Source organism: Spinacia oleracea, chromosome 2 (assembly GCF_020520425.1).
Source record: "Spinacia oleracea cultivar Varoflay chromosome 2, BTI_SOV_V1, whole genome shotgun sequence".
Lineage (NCBI taxonomy): Eukaryota > Viridiplantae > Streptophyta > Magnoliopsida > Caryophyllales > Amaranthaceae > Spinacia > Spinacia oleracea.
Window position 1 is genome coordinate 95,576,777 of NC_079488.1, and position 16,078 is coordinate 95,592,854.

At 35.4% G+C, this 16,078-nt stretch overlaps 1 protein-coding gene across 2 annotated transcripts; it reads right to left on the minus strand.

Moving 5' to 3' along the window:
* Positions 1 to 7,617: 7,617 nt before the first annotated feature.
* Positions 7,618 to 14,970, minus strand: LOC110803836 (protein PIN-LIKES 1). Of its 2 annotated transcripts, none has more exons than XM_022009368.2 (9): positions 14,513 to 14,966; positions 14,262 to 14,386; positions 12,956 to 13,077; positions 12,678 to 12,827; positions 12,060 to 12,152; positions 11,813 to 11,913; positions 8,401 to 8,453; positions 8,077 to 8,265; positions 7,618 to 7,957 (listed from the first exon to the last, which is right to left on the minus strand). In XM_022009368.2, the coding sequence occupies exons 1-9, from the start codon at positions 14,725 to 14,727 to the stop codon at positions 7,833 to 7,835; spliced, it is 1,173 nt and encodes a 390-aa protein (XP_021865060.1). In that variant the 5' UTR covers positions 14,728 to 14,966; the 3' UTR covers positions 7,618 to 7,832. The 2 variants fall into 2 exon arrangements, with proteins under 2 accessions (XP_021865060.1, XP_021865061.1); XM_022009369.2 differs by having other exon boundaries at positions 7,690 to 7,957; positions 14,262 to 14,333; positions 14,824 to 14,970.
* Positions 14,971 to 16,078: the final 1,108 nt, after the last annotated feature.

Below are 16,078 nucleotides of genomic sequence, written 5' to 3' on the forward strand. Positions count from 1 at the left end.
TGTCTTGAGACTTGTTTCAAACCATAAATAGATTTAAGTAATCTGCAGACCTTGTTTGTAGGGTTAGGAATGCCTTCTGGAACTTGCATATAGACTTCTTCTTTTAAGTCACCATGAAGGAATGCATTATTCACATCAAGTTCATATAGTGGCCAATGTCTGCTTGCTGCAACTGCAATGAGGCACCTAATGGTACTCATTTTGACCACAGGGATGAAAGTTTCTTCATAATCAATCCCATACTTCTGGTTGTATCCCTTAGCTACCAACCTTGCTTTGCATCTCTCCAAGGCACCACAAGACTTCAGTTTTATTTTAAACACCCACTTACAACGTATAGCTTTCTTTCCTTTTGGTAACTCTAACAATTTCCATGTAAAATTGTGATCCAAAACTTCTAATTCCATCTGTATAGCCTCCACCCAGATTTGATGTTTAGCAGCTTCTGTGTAAGTTGCTGGTTCCTGAATATCACAAGTTTGGGATAGAAAAGCTTGAAAATCTGTAGGAAATGTGATATAAGACACCAGGTTGCACCAGTGAGTGGTGGTTTGCTCATGAACAGGATTCTGAGTGGAAGCTGTATGACAAATGTAATCTTTTAAGTAAGAAGGAGGTTTGGGAATTCTATTAGACTGTCTAGTAAGAACAGGAGATGGAGTAACTGTAGAAATATAATCCACAGTATTTGAGGGATCAAGTGGATCATCATTGTGATCACTATGACTGATAGATGATGATCCAGCATCAGTAGGAGAAGAAATGATTGGAGAAGAAGAAACAGGAGAAGAGAAGGAAGTGGAAGAATTAGGTAGTGAATGAAAATTGGGAAAGATGTGTTCTGGAGTGGTGAAATTTGGAGTATCAAACAAAGGTGGGGAAGCAAAAGCTGGAAGGAATATAGCATTGGTGTAATTAGAAGTGGGTGGTTTGTGTTTGTTGTAAAGATGGTATGGAAAATGTTTCTCATGGGACTGAACATCTCTAGGAACAAACATCTTATTAGCATCTATGTCTAGCACCTTGTAACCTTTTTGTGAAACTGAATATCCCATAAACACACATGGTGATGCTCTGCTGTCAAGCTTGGTTCTCCCAACCTTAGAAGTAGAAACATAACAAAGACACCCAAAAGTTCTAAGGTGAGACAAATTAGGAACAATGCCAAACATTCTGAAATAAGGTGTGTCAAGATTGATGGCTTTCAAGGGCATCATATTGATTAAATAGGCTGCACACAGGACAAACTCTCCCCAAAATCTTGCAGGAACCCTGGATTGTATATAAAGAGCTCTTGCTGTCTCTAACAAGTGCTTGTGTTTTCTCTCAACAATTCCATTATGTTGAGGTGTGTGACTACAGTTGGTTTGAGTGAGAATGCCAAGTTTAAGATATAACTGCTTCAGATCACCCTCAGACAATTCTTTTGCATTATCATATCTAACACATTTGACAGATACACCAAACTGAGCCTGAACCATACTAAAAAAATCTGTCAAAACAGTAACTACTTCCTTTTTATTTCTCAACATATGAATCCATGTAAATCTACTGAAATCATCAACTATGGTCAAAAACTGATTACATCCAGTAGGGGTAGTTACAGAATAAGGGCCCCAAACATCAATATGAATCAATTCAAATGGAGCTTTGGTCTTAATGCTACTATGAGGAAAACTTAGCCTACTTTGTTTAGCTACAGGGCATACTTGACATATAGTATCCTGTATACAAGGGCTAATTTCACAATTAATGTCTACATGTTTCAGCTGGCTAAAAGGTAGATGTCCCATTCTCAAATGTCATAGTTTTGCATTGTCAATGACTGAAGAACAAACCGCATTACAAACATGTGACTCCACAGGAACTGCTTCTCTTAACTGTTGTTCTCCCACATTGTACAGACCAGAACTAACATCACCAAGAGGAATCAACCTCCCTTTCTAGCAGCAAACAAAGCATTTGTCATGAGTAAAAATGCATTTCACAATTTCGGTCCTTGCATAGTTTGTGTACAGAAATCAGATTATACTTAAATTCTGGAACATGCAGAACATTATACAAGGTGATCTCATCATTTAGTACAACTGATCCAATATGTTTCACTGGAACTCTGCTCCCATTAGATATAGTAATGTAGGGAGGTTTATTTTCTATTGTTTTATAAGTGGTGAATTGTGAAAGATCATAACAAAAGTGATCTGATGCACCACTATCAAGTAACCACTTGGAATTGGAATGAGACAATAAACAGATGTTACCTGCCATCAATGCTGCATTATGGTTTTGAGTAGGTGGTAAAGATCCTTGAGCTAAGTAGTTGTTCGTTTTTATGATATCTAAGTAGTTATGATATCTAAGTAGTTGTTCGTTTTTATGCAAAAAAATTATATATACCGTTAAGTTGCAGAAGATGGTAATATCAAGACAATTTTGTCAAAACTACCTTATAAAATTGTGTTTTTCCGAAAAACTGCATTATAAAAAAATTGTTGTAATTAACTATCTTATAAAACATTTATGTCGTAAAACATTACGTTTTCCGAATTATGAACGTTAACTCAAAATTTCGGGATTTACTTTTCCATATGCATCTTACGTGTCACTTAATTACTTTTTTTCCCGTTAGATACCACGTGATCGAGATACACCTAGCTAAGTCAATCCCCGAAATCTTGAATTAATGTTCATAATCCTACGAACGCGCGATAGTATCTTACAACATAATTTTTTTCTAAGGTAGTTAATTAAAGTAGTTTTTCACACAAAAAAAAAACTCAATTTTATAAGATAGTTTTTGACAAATTTACCTAATATCAATCACTTCAAAACAAACTTTCAACAATAGCACCTATCAGTAGTCGTACGATTTTAGGTAATTAAACAGCAAAAGATTTATTGCTTGCTGTTAAGCATTAATCCCTTACTTTACTTCGATCGGAAAAGGAGGCGAAGGTACAATAAATTATACGAAGTATGCAAAAGTGAAGATCAAATCAAGCTAAAAGAACATGAGGGATCAGCAGGACAAATAAGGTAGCTTTCAGGCTTTACTACTTATGCCTTTCTTGGGTTTAAAGAGGACTTTTCCAGATGCAAAGCATTATTAGCTACTTACATGTTGGAAAATGACAGTATTATTAAAGTAGATTATCAGGTAACTATACCAATAATTCAGTCTTTAGACTTGCTAAAGTTGCACTCTTTATTTCCTTTTTCTTAAGGGGTGGGAGAGTTGTAAGAGGAAACAACCAAGAACAAACAAATAGACGAGATATTTTTGGTTGTTAAAGATTAATATCTTAGTGTATCCAAATCAACCCTTCTAACATAAGTAGTAATATATATATATATATATATATATATATTTTGACATAGGATAAAGATACATAAGTAAAAGCAAAAGAAAAACAACAAGCTAATTAACCATCTGGCCTAACACCAAAGGATGAAAAGAATTGCAGTCCTTCCTTTGCAGCCCGTTTAGCTAGATCATGAGCAGGTTGTACATCACCTCGCTCCACCTTGTTAATCATGCAACTTCTGAAACCTGTACCTATTTCGAGAATGGCTTTCACTGTCCAAGTGAGACGGATATCAGGCTTAAGAGACCAAGGTAGCTGAGTCAGTATGTATTGCAATATTAGTTAATGAAGATGGCGTTGCCCATTGTAACGCTAGCAAACAGGCCATCGATTCCACATGTAGAGCTGAATGGCCTAAACCATAGTCACTGCCTCCTATAATTAATACTTGTCCCAGCTGCTTGTGGTTGTTGAAGCACCCATCCCATACCAGCTCTTGATGTGACTTTGTTCCAAGCTCCGTCAATATATATAACTGTAACAAGCAAATAAATGTTAATCCTACCGATATTTGCAAAATAAAACTCTGGTGGGTAGGTTGGTGTGTCCTCTAGAGGATGTAGAAAGCTCAATTGTTCACTGTCTTTCTGCCTGTAGATTTTGTTCTGCTCCAAAGCTAACTTGAAATGGGTCTGAACCATTTGAATGTCTCCAGTTTCCGAACTGAAAACTCTTGGATTTCGTGTTACCCATAATGCCCACAAGATACCTATAAAAGTAACTATGCGATCACTTAATTTGCCATCCTCGCTAATAAAAAGCTGGATATAGTTGAGAATCCAATGTTGAAGGGATAGATTCTCGTTAAAATTTGAGTTTATGCCTAGCATACAACTCCTCCATACATCTTGAGCCAATTTACAAAGGCGACAGGTGTTGTGCGTCTTCGCAAAAGTCACTGCATAAGTCACAAGTTACATCTAAACTAATCCCTCTTCGCTCCAAATTAGCTTTTACTGGGATCCCGTCAACCATTACCTTCCAAATAAAAAGCTTCCACTTTGGAAGAATTTTAAGAGCCCATAACACCTTTTAAAAAAGGTAGAAACCTATTATGCCTTATTCCAAAATTAGAATCCTGGTCTTTGAGACGATCTTGTAAGAATGCGTAACTCGTTTTAACTGTGAAATTTCCGTTTACAGTTTTAGTCCAATATAACTGGTCTGGAACTGACCCTTATGGAAGCTCAACAGTCAAGATAGCATTTGCATCCACATTGACAAAGGAATTTCTAATTAGTGAAGCATTCCAACGCCTTTCAGAGTCCTGAAGAAAATGATTGACCCTCCACAACTGTGCATCTGCTAGCAAAAACAGGTATCTTACCGTGAACCCAATTATCCCTTCTAGCTATGACGTTGCTTCCATTTCCAATCTTCCAAGCACACCCTTGTAGTAACGAATTTTATGCTTGGCGAAGACTGCGCATACCCCATGAAATCCGACCTTGGCATCTGTTAGGCTTGCCTGTAGCTAAAGCAAATTTCCCCTTTGCAGCATAGATTCTTGAAATTAAAAGCTGGGGATTTTGATGCATTCTCCACACTTGCTTCATTAAAAATGCTTTATTAAGTGTCGATAAATGACGAATACCCAAGCCTCTCATTCCTCTGGGTAAATATAAGATATTCCTACGAATCCAATGCATTCCCTTTTTCCCCTGTTTTGCCCAGAAGAAAGTAGTAATATATTAATATCTGCTCTTTCTATATAATTCAGACACAATTTAGATGATGGTGCACTCAAACAATACAAATATTTGTGTAATTGTGTTATTAAAGATGAAAATTTTAAGATAGTCATAACAAAAATGATCATGGCAAGGGAATTAGTTTGGACCACATAAATTGATTTTATTTTACATTTTTTTTATTTTCTTTTATCTTTGAAAATATGAAAAATCAATTTATTTATCTTTGTGAAAATAAAAAAAAAATTCCAAAAATATGTTAGTACATAATTAGACTAATTCAATATTTGAGTTTTTTAATTTTCTCTCTCCTCTTGCCAAACCACTCCCCAGACCACCAGAGACCTTCTTCGCAACCACCAACCCCCCTTCCCAGTTGTGACCATCCTCCGGTAGCGCGCAGTCGTCCACCCCTCCGTTCGCGCGAACCCACACCGCCCTCCCCCCACGCAGCTTCGTCTTCACGCGTTCTTCGTCGTCGGCTTTGCAGATCTGTGCGACTAAGGTGGGTATAATGTGGATTCACGACTGGGCAAGGTGGATTCGCAGCTGGGCATGGTGAATTCGAGGTTGGGAATGGTGATATCGTGGTTGGGCAAGCATTCGCGGTTGTGTGGTTACGGTGGTTCATGGAGATGGTCCGAGACTGCGCTTATTCGGGGTATTTTGGGCCCCAAACCCCAACTGTTTTTTTTTTTTTTTTAAGTTTTAAAGAAGTTAAAAGGTAATTAATTAAAAACTTGCAATAAATAACACAAAAATATATTGTCTTGGTAGTTTATCATCAAATCATTCCTCTAGCAATGGTTTATCATCAAGTCACAAAATCATTTTTCGTTTTGAATTTGAATGTTACTATATTGTCTAATATTAAAGCAATAAATATTATTTTAATTACTTTTATTTTATATTTATAAAATATTAAACCTATGTCTAATCATATTCAAAATAAGTGTTATTTATTCATTTTAGTTATTTATAATTAAATTATTTATTTCTTAATTTAATTTCCTTTTAGTAACTCGTGTTTTTATTATTTTATTTTCATTTATTTTTTATGCAAAGCAAGAAAATTTTATTTTGGTTTAATTTTTAATTTTCTTGATTCTCCCCGCGGCTTTATCTTACTTAAGGTACGTGCTCGAGATCCAAGTCACATATTCGAATTCCATAGTTCGTAGAACAATTTATAAGATAAAACATACTAATTTTATAACATAAGTGGACATTGCCAAACCACAATATAGATGGACATTGTTGTTGGGTTTAATTTGTGATGGTAATGTCCTTCTAAATTGTTGGTAATTACCTTAAGCCTTTTTTATATCCTTGATAAGCGATTTTCGCGTCGTTATACGAGAGCCAACTAATCAAACAATATTTGTAGAATACTTAAACAAACCAACTATATTGACTATAGCGGAAAGCGTAGAGATCGTCCCAAGAGAACGGAGAGAATGAGAATAGCAAGTACGAGCTAGCTTAGAATAGGAATGTGATTTGGATTATAGTAAACTAACAATTCTACACTAATTAACAAGTTAATCAATAAGGAATAAGCTAGGGGAATTGGGGATCAACTCGGTTTCAATGGGAAAATCGAATAAAATACGACCATGACAATGCAAGGACATGAAGTCAAGGGGGCAAACCAAATAATATAGCGTTCAACGCCTCTCGGTTAGAACGCAATGCCAAACTAATTACAATAGCACGTTCTCGCGTCACCTCAAAACTAGCATGACTCATGAAACAACAGTCCACTCATATGTTCTCACCAATTCTCAATATCTTGACAAATTTGTAATGGACACTCCAATCAAATAACCATCATAGCATTTGCAACTAATATTCAAGCTAAACATGGAAATCCTATCCAACACATCACAATTTAATCAAAAAATCATCATCAATTCAATTCTAATTCCCCAAATACTTTACAAGCTTCACCCCTAACCCTAGCATGAAACTACTAAAGAGCCATGGAAATGAAAATGAAAAGCAATATAAGTATGGAATTCAAACAAAGAAGCATACAAATTAAGCAAAAGCGAAATTGAAATCAACAAATCAAACAAGCAAGCTTTTAGAGAATTCTAAGTATTAAGAAAACAAGCAACAATAAACAAGAGAACAAAATTGAAGAGCAAAATTAAAAGAACAAGATGAAAGAGGAAAGAAATTACTTGAAGCTTCAAAGCATTCACTAGTAGAAAAAACCCTTGTTGCAGCGGGCTTTTAGACCCTTGTTACAGCGTACATCGTATGCTGCAACTGGGGGGCCTGCAATGTACATTGTTCGCTGCAAAAAGTGACTTGTTGCAGCGTAAATACTGCAACAAGTGTGTAAAATTAGGCAAAAATCTAGACCAGCGTACAATTTGGTGTACGCTGCAACAGGGTAGGTTTATTGCAGCGAACAACAATTTTTAATCTATTATAAGTGATTTCAGAAGGACTGTATTTAACTATTTCAGAAGGACACCCCTACTAACAGCCATATTTCTAGACAAAGCAGACATATACTGATATACTGAGTTTTATCAAACGAGAAAGGAGAATGGAGAATCAAGTAAATAATCGTCACACAATCTATTTTTGTTGTACAAGTTGTTCAACACCACTATAGTAAATGAAGTAAAAAGATCACATTTGGTGAGTGAATTTATTACCAAAATTTTTGTTTTCCACTAATGACTAGATTTAAACAACGTACTCAAAACATGACTTTTCTATTACATCTGGACGGAGGGAGTGATAACTGATACGATTTTTGTTACGTGACAATCCACAGAAATAAGGTGGACCAAAGAGTAAGAGACACAGAAGCTAAAGCATAAGTCCATAGCATAATCACGGAACACTCACTTTGGCCAGCTCCAAACAGTTGTGTCATTGTGCCTGCCATAACCATAAAACACAATTAATTACCAAAATATAATCTAACCCAATATCTCAACGTTGATTATAAGTAAAAAAAAATTAGAAAAAAGAATGGTGTTAAGTGTTAACATACATACCTATGTTCATTGCTGGTGGCATAGCATATTGAATTAGAAGAAGAAATACAAACAATTTGTCGTCGTATGGAACGAGACCAACTCGAAGTGCTCCCTTAACAATCAAAATTCCCAATAGAGGAAGAATTATGAAGCGTACTACAACTATCCCAATAACAACTCTTAATTGAATACCAGAACCCCTTAAACCTGATCACCAACCAAAAAAACAAGAACAAAGTTTAATTAGTGATTTTGGAAGATTGAGGTAAGTAAGTTAATTATGTTTGCCAACTAATTATATATATTATTATGTACTCCGTAAAATAGAAGGAGATTATTTACCTTGAAGGAGGTTTGCTCCGAGTATTACGGTCAGAGCTGGAATGGCTGCTTCTCTGTATGTATATTAGAGATGGATGTTAGGGAAAACCTTGAACAATGTTTTCAAGTTTCCCTTTTTACCATAATCAGGTGGAGTCCGGGAAGGACGAGTGAGCCTTCTTAATTTATTTATTTTAATTTTTTTGCACGAATGAGTCAAGATGACGATATAAATTATGAGTGGAACATGGGATTCGAATTTCGAACATACGACTACACATACCTCTATCTTAACCACTAGACCAGTTTTTTGGTACAACTTTTTATATTGTGGCTTGTCAGTAGTTCTAATACAATACTCCCTCCGTTCCATATTACTTTTCTTGGTTAAAGAAAAACACCAGTATTAAGAAAATGCATGTTTGTATAAGAAAAATAATCATTACAACAACAACAACAAAGCCTTAGTCCCAAAATGATTTGGGGTCGGCTAACATGAATCGTCGTAGGAGATCGTCATTGTCACCAATCAAACCAGAAAAGAGCAGGAAGTAAAAAGAAAAAAGCAAGGAAGAGAAGGTGGAATTAATGAAAGTAAGATAAGAGAAATATATATATATATATATATATATATATATATATATATATATATATATATATATATATATATATATATATATATAAATATATATAATAGAAGAAATATTGTAAGAGATAATAAAAATAAGTAAATTTTAAAATAAATGAATAAGTAAAATAAGTACATTTCAAAATAGCATGTAAAAATAAAAAATAAAAATACGAATAAAAAATAAATTAAAAAAATAGAAAGAAACATAAACATGAAAGTTGTATAAGTCAAATGAAGTTATCAATATATATTCTCTCCCTCCACGTTGTCCTATCCAACGCCATATTTTCCTCAATCCCAAGAAAGCTCATATTGTGCTCAATCACCTTCTTCCAAGTTTTCTTAGGTCTTCCCCTACCCCTTGCAATTCTATCATTTTGCCACCTTTCTATCCTCCTAACCGGGGCATCACTTGATCTTCTGCTTACATGTCCAAACCATCTTAAACGATTTTTCATCATCTTAAACCCAATCGCTGCAACTCCTACTTTCTTCCTAATAATCTCATTCCTCAAACGATCCTTTCTTGTATGCCCACACATCCAACATAACATGCGCATCTCCGCCACATTCATCTTGTGCACGTGACAATGTTTCACTGCCCAACATTCCGTGCCGTATAACAAAGCCGGTCGAATTGCCGTGCGGTAAAATTTTCCCTTCAATCTTTGGGGTATGCCAGAATCACATAGGAACCCTGTGATACTTTTCCACTTCAACCAACCTGGTTTGATTCTATGAGCCACATCGCCATCCAATTCTCCATCCTTTTGGATAATAGATCCTAAATAACGGAACATTTCAGAGCCTTAAACAATCTTCCCTTCTAAGGTAATCCCCCCTGTCTCTCTATCTTGGACTCCACTAAACTTACACTCCATATATTCCGTCTTGTTTCTACTCAGCCTAAAACTCCGAGATTCCAAAGTTTGTCTCCATAACTCCAACTTACTTTCCACTCCTTTTGTTTCATCAATCAGCACAATATCATCTGCAAACATCATGCACCAGGGTATACCATCTTGGATTGACCTCGTCAATTCGTCCATGACTATAGCACAAAGAAACGGGCTAAGTGCGGAGCCTTGATGCACTCTAATCGTAATGGGGAATTCTTCGGTCTTACCAACACTAGTTCTCACACTCGTGCTAACTCCCTCATACATGTCCTTGATGATATCAATATACTTCCTCGGAATTCCCTTCCTATTTAATGCCCACCAAAGAATGTCCCTTGGTACCTTATCATCCGCCTTCTCCAAATCAATGAAAACCATATGTAAATCCTTCTTCTTATCCCGATAATTCTGCATTAGTTGTCTTATAAGATGAATGACCTCCATAGTTAATCTCCCAGGCATAAATCTAAACTGGTTCTCCGAAATTTTCACAGTTCTCCTCAATCTTTGCTCAATAATCCGCTCCCAAAGTTTCATAGTATGACTCATTAGTTTGATTACTCGATAGTTGGCACAATCCTGGACATCACCCTTATTCTTGTACAAGGGGATGATAGTACTTTTCCTCCACTCTACTGGCATCCTATTACTTCCCCAAATCTTTGTTGAAAAGAGTTGTTAACCATACAACCCCTCTCTCTCCCAAACATCTCCAGACTTCGATATGTATACCATCGGGCCCCACTGCCCTCTTGCGACCCATTTTTTCAGTGCCATTTCGACTTCTCTCTTTTGAATTCTTCGCATAAAACTCTAGGTTAACCATATCCCGAGGGATATTTGTATCCCCAATATCGCACCCTTGATCCCCGTTGAACAAGTTATCAAAGTAGAACCTCCATCTATCCTTGATTTCCTTATCTCCCACCAAACTTTTTGATCAACATCTTTCACACATTTAATCCTCCCGATGTCTCGCGTCTTTCTATCTCTCATTCGAACAAGTCTATAAATGTCTTTTTCCCCTTCTTTTGTATCTAATCTTGCGTAAAGATCCCGATTCACCTTTGCTCTAGCCTCTCTTACGACCTTCTTTGCTTCTCTTTTAGCCTCCTTGTACTTCTCGTAGTTTTCATCACTTCTACATTTTCCCAACTCCTTATAGCATTCTCGTTTGCTCTTTATAGCTCGTTGCAGGACTTCGTTCCACCAAGATGTGTCCTTACTTGGTGGCATGATTCCTTTAGATTCCCCTAGGACCTCTTTCGCCACTCCCTTTATGTGCTCCATTCTTGTCCATAATGAGCCTATATCCAAATCCATATCCCCGACCCAAATACCTTCACTTGCCACCTTTTCCACAAATTTTAGTTGTTGCTCCCCTTGAAGTTTCCACCACTTGATCCTAGGCTCTACTAGTGGTCTTCTCCTCCTTATATAACTTCTACCTCGAAAATCAAGGACCACAATTCTATGTTGGGTTGTTGTACTCTCACCCGGAATCACCTTACAATTGGTGTAGCACTGTCTCAAAGCATTCCTTACTAAAAAGAAGTCAATTTGGCTTGTATTATCTCCACTCCTATAGATTACTAAGTGAGATATTGTTCTGTAGTTTTGTGGGCAATGAGAGAAAGTAAGTAATGGTTTAATGTAAAGGTACAAAAAAATAGTAGATGTGATGATGGTTGGGTGGAAAAAAAACAATAATGATTAATAAAAAAGTGAGAAATGTGTATGTTCAAAAATACACGAAATGCAACGGGTAACGATTAGAAAAACAAGAAAAGTAATATAGAACAAAGGGGGTATTTTGTTTGTATACATATTTCATCCGTCTTCCTTCCGCATAATAGTATTATAAACGTTAATTTACTAAAAACAAAAGAGAGATAAAGGGTACCCAAGCATGAAGGCTGAGTCAGTGACAACATGGAATGGAGCATCATTGCCAATCATCAAATTCCGGATTGGAGAAATCATTCCAATTGCAAACCCAAGTATCTACAAAAGAGAGAGTTTATCAGGAATGATTTCCAATTTATCCAGATTAGAACAACAGAGAATTATTAAACCAGTTAGTACTCCTTCCGTTTTCTAAAACTCTGTGCATTTACAAGTTCCGCATTAACAGAGTGTTTAGAGGATACCGCTGCAATAGTCGATGGTGCGAGCACTGCTTTGAGGTTGGCCTTTTCTAAGAAGCTTCTTATGGAATGGCTCATCCTTTGTGGTAATGAAACCTGCCCAACAACATTAAAGATTCATCAATACATTCCCTATAATTTTCATTACGTAATAAATTAAATTACCGTCTAAGGAAGACACAATCAAAGGCACATAACATAATCTAAGAAGAACTTTTTTTTTTAATTGAATTTTAATAATCAATAGCCCATAAAAACACGGGCCTTAAGCCCAATTCAGTAATATTATTTCAGCATCAGCAAAACAAGCTCTATGTATTCCCAACAAGCTTTGTGCATAGACTCTTTTAACTCAAATACCTATGTCAGACTCTCGACACTCTGACATGGATATGGACCCTTGAACACTTCATTTTGGACCAAAACCATGCAATTCACGTACCCGTGTATGACATGGATATCTGAGTCCGGGTAACATAGCCAACAAGTCAATGTAAATAAGTACCACAACAAGTTTAGCATTCTGGATTTCTGGCTAAATTGCACTAGGGACTTGGAAGGGCCTAACATTATATGGTGCATCATAGTCCGTACGTATTGTATAAAGGAGCAACGTTTTACCGGTGGTTTAGAGGAAGGGTCTATGAGGCGACGTTGTTCAGAATCCGCCACAAGTGAATAGTAATTTGCATCTATTTCTCCTGCTGCTACTTCCTCAGCAGAGATCCTCACCACGTTGTAAACATATGACCACAAGTATACTGCCCCTATCTAACAACATACGTGAACAAATTATCATAATTCATAAACAATGCAAAATGCAAAGTGATCGATTATCCATATAAAGCTAGATTTATAACAAAATTAAGTTGTAACAGATAATGAAAATCAAGTCATACCGCCATGGATAGAGAAGCGTAGGACAGAGCGTATGTCTCACAAACATCAGCAGGCCCGAATGGACTACCCTTCTCTTTGCACATTGCAGGAACTAGAATGATTGGCAAGTTTCCCATATTCCCTGATGAAAAAAATTAACTTTATTGTCTCATTACTTATATACACATGCTATTGCTGAATGCTCACATATACAATGATACAATCATTAGGTGATTATCACCACCAAACTTAATGCATACCACCTCCGTTTCAGAATAATCTTTACACTTTCCGTTTCAGAGCGTTTCATAATGTTTTACACTTTGCTTTATTTTAATTTTGGACATGAAACTTTACTACCTCATCTTTCTTAGCCCACAATATTTACAATTTCACACTCACTTTTTTTACTTTATTATTTTTTTTTCTACCCACACACATTTTTACACATTTCTTTTACTTTATCCATATTTTATTATATTCAACCAACTTTTCCATTTTTTCTCTTAATCTTTTTGCAAATAATAACCGTAAAATTCTTTATGAAATGAAAGTAGTACATGGTAGGGTATTAATCTGTAAGAGATTGTAACGTATAAAAGGACACCAAGACAAAATGTTTTTTACCACCTCAAAAAAATCAAAAATTAATTTTTTACCACCCACAAAATAAAACTTATATTTTACCACCTAAAAAAACATAAAAGTTATTTTTTACCACCTAAAAAGAAAAAAATAAATAATGAAGAAACCGTTATGTGGGCAACTACTCATGTGAATTGTTTTGACTTGACATCGGCTATTGCTCCTTGTAATTGTGGATAAAATCACTCATCTATACCTATATACCTAATATTTAAAAAGGAAAACCACATTTGATTAGATGACATGTGTCAACATATTTGATTAGATGACACGTGTTATCCATTCTTTCCTCTATCAATTTGGTTTTTTATTTTATTTCTCCTTTGTTTTCGATATATTATACAACTCCAATTGTCTCTTTCACTCCATCTTCCTCGTACAACCTCAATTCACCAATCTATTCATTCAACATTTTTCACTCTATCTTCCCGATTAACATTCAATATTAATAAACTATTTAATTTATGAATTCTTTCAACTTTCAAAATGTACCTCTATTTAAATCATATATTTTCTCTAAAATCACAAGTTCAATACAACGAGAACTTAAAAAAAATAGAGTAAATAACCACTGTAAAGAACGGGCTCAAAAGCTAGTTTATCAATTAAATGTTTGACCCGTGGATAAAAGAAAGAAATGAAAGAAAATGAAAAGAAGATTAGAAGGTAAAAGCAAAATACCGCCAGAACAAGCTCCAATAATGAGACCCTTGAGATGCTTTGGTGGTCTTGTAAGCTTCAAAAGGAGCCATCCTAGTATTGACCCAATTACAAATGTAATCAATATGTTTACTGGCATAAACCACCTAAATCACAATTAAAAAATAAACAATAACATTAACAACAACGCCCTTGTAATTGTGGCCTCGTTTTTAACGCCTTTATGTTAGATGAATCAAAAGAAGACATAGATAATAGATCGTAAAACTTACAAGGTACGAAAGGTTTGAAAGGTGAGAGTTTTAGCTAAGTTGGAAGCAATAAGGGAAGGGCTAAAAACAAAGAATACAACCTTGTTTAAATGATGGCGAGCATTTTCACCCAAAATATCGATACCATCTAAAGCAAGAAATAATCCTACGCCAGTTACCAATAGGACCTTAACAACCGGTACCGAAGCTACCAATAATAGATCTATAAACCTCATTTTAATTTGCCGATAAAAATAAGGAACCAGAAACTACAAATTAGAAATTAGAAATTAGAAATTAGAAATTAGAAATTAGAAGTTGGGTTACCCAACCGTGGAGGTGGAGGTGGAGGTGGAGGTGGAGGTAGAGCCGTGTTATCCTTGATTGCTTTCCTTTCTTGTAGATTTTAGACATTTGACAATTTGGAACGTTAGGCACATGGAGGCCGCACATCCAAATCGGAACATGCTAGGTATTTTGTCAAACGAATATGACTTTGACCAAATATGATACCCAAACCAATTAGAATCTTTACTCAATAAAGAAATCTTTGAGGTCAAATTTAAGAGAGCCCCTGAGTTTATTGTGGTGATTGAGGCTGAACTTGGTAGGGATGACTCGTGTTCGATCCCCCAACAATAATTGGGAAGGGACTGGAACATATCCACACAAAACTCGCCCCGAATCCAGATTAGCCCTAAGGGTGAATCGGGTGCTAACACCAAAAAAATATATCAAGATTTAGGGAAGTTTAATGGCAATTTACAACCTTATTTAGTCACAATAATTATTCGGTAAAAGATGCAAATAATATATGGAGTATTTACTTTTAAAGATTATGAACAAATACAAAGTACTAAAATGCATCAAACTATACACTAAAATGTAATATTCACTTTTCAAGATTAGTGGCAAACTATATGAGTATTATTTATGTAAACTAGTTGTTGGCCCGCGCGCTGTCCCCCAAGATAGCAAATCCAATTAGCGAAATAAAAAGCTTAATTCTTGTTTCATTTTGAAAGTAAAGTATTAGTGTTATTAAATGGCCCTATAATATAGTCGTGTGATGTTTGCTAAACATATAGAAGAATATAAGTACTTTATTGAACGTCGCATTTTCTTTTTGAAATACATTATTTAAAATAAAAAATTAAACTTTATATCATAACATAGCGTTTAACTATAATTGCAATAATATGATTTACAAGAGATGTTTTCATTCTAGTCAATCCTATACAAAGAGTTTGATAACCATTAGTCATTGTTGACAAGCTAGCATTAGTGGCAGAAGAATAATTGAATGAAATTAAATAATAAAGCAAGTGAAGTTGTGTAGATATTTTAATAAATAAGTGGTGACCATGTCATTTTGAGGGGGGTGGGAGGTGGGGTGAGTTTATGAAATGATTTGTTTAATATGATGGTGGGTCATAGGGTAAATTAGATGTATTATTTAATTAGATGTATTATTTAATTAGATGTATTATTTAATTAGATGGTGGGGTTGATAAGTTACTAAATATGGCAAGTGTATCTCTTAAATAAATACAGTCGGAAAAGGCAAGTGTATCTCTTAAATAAATA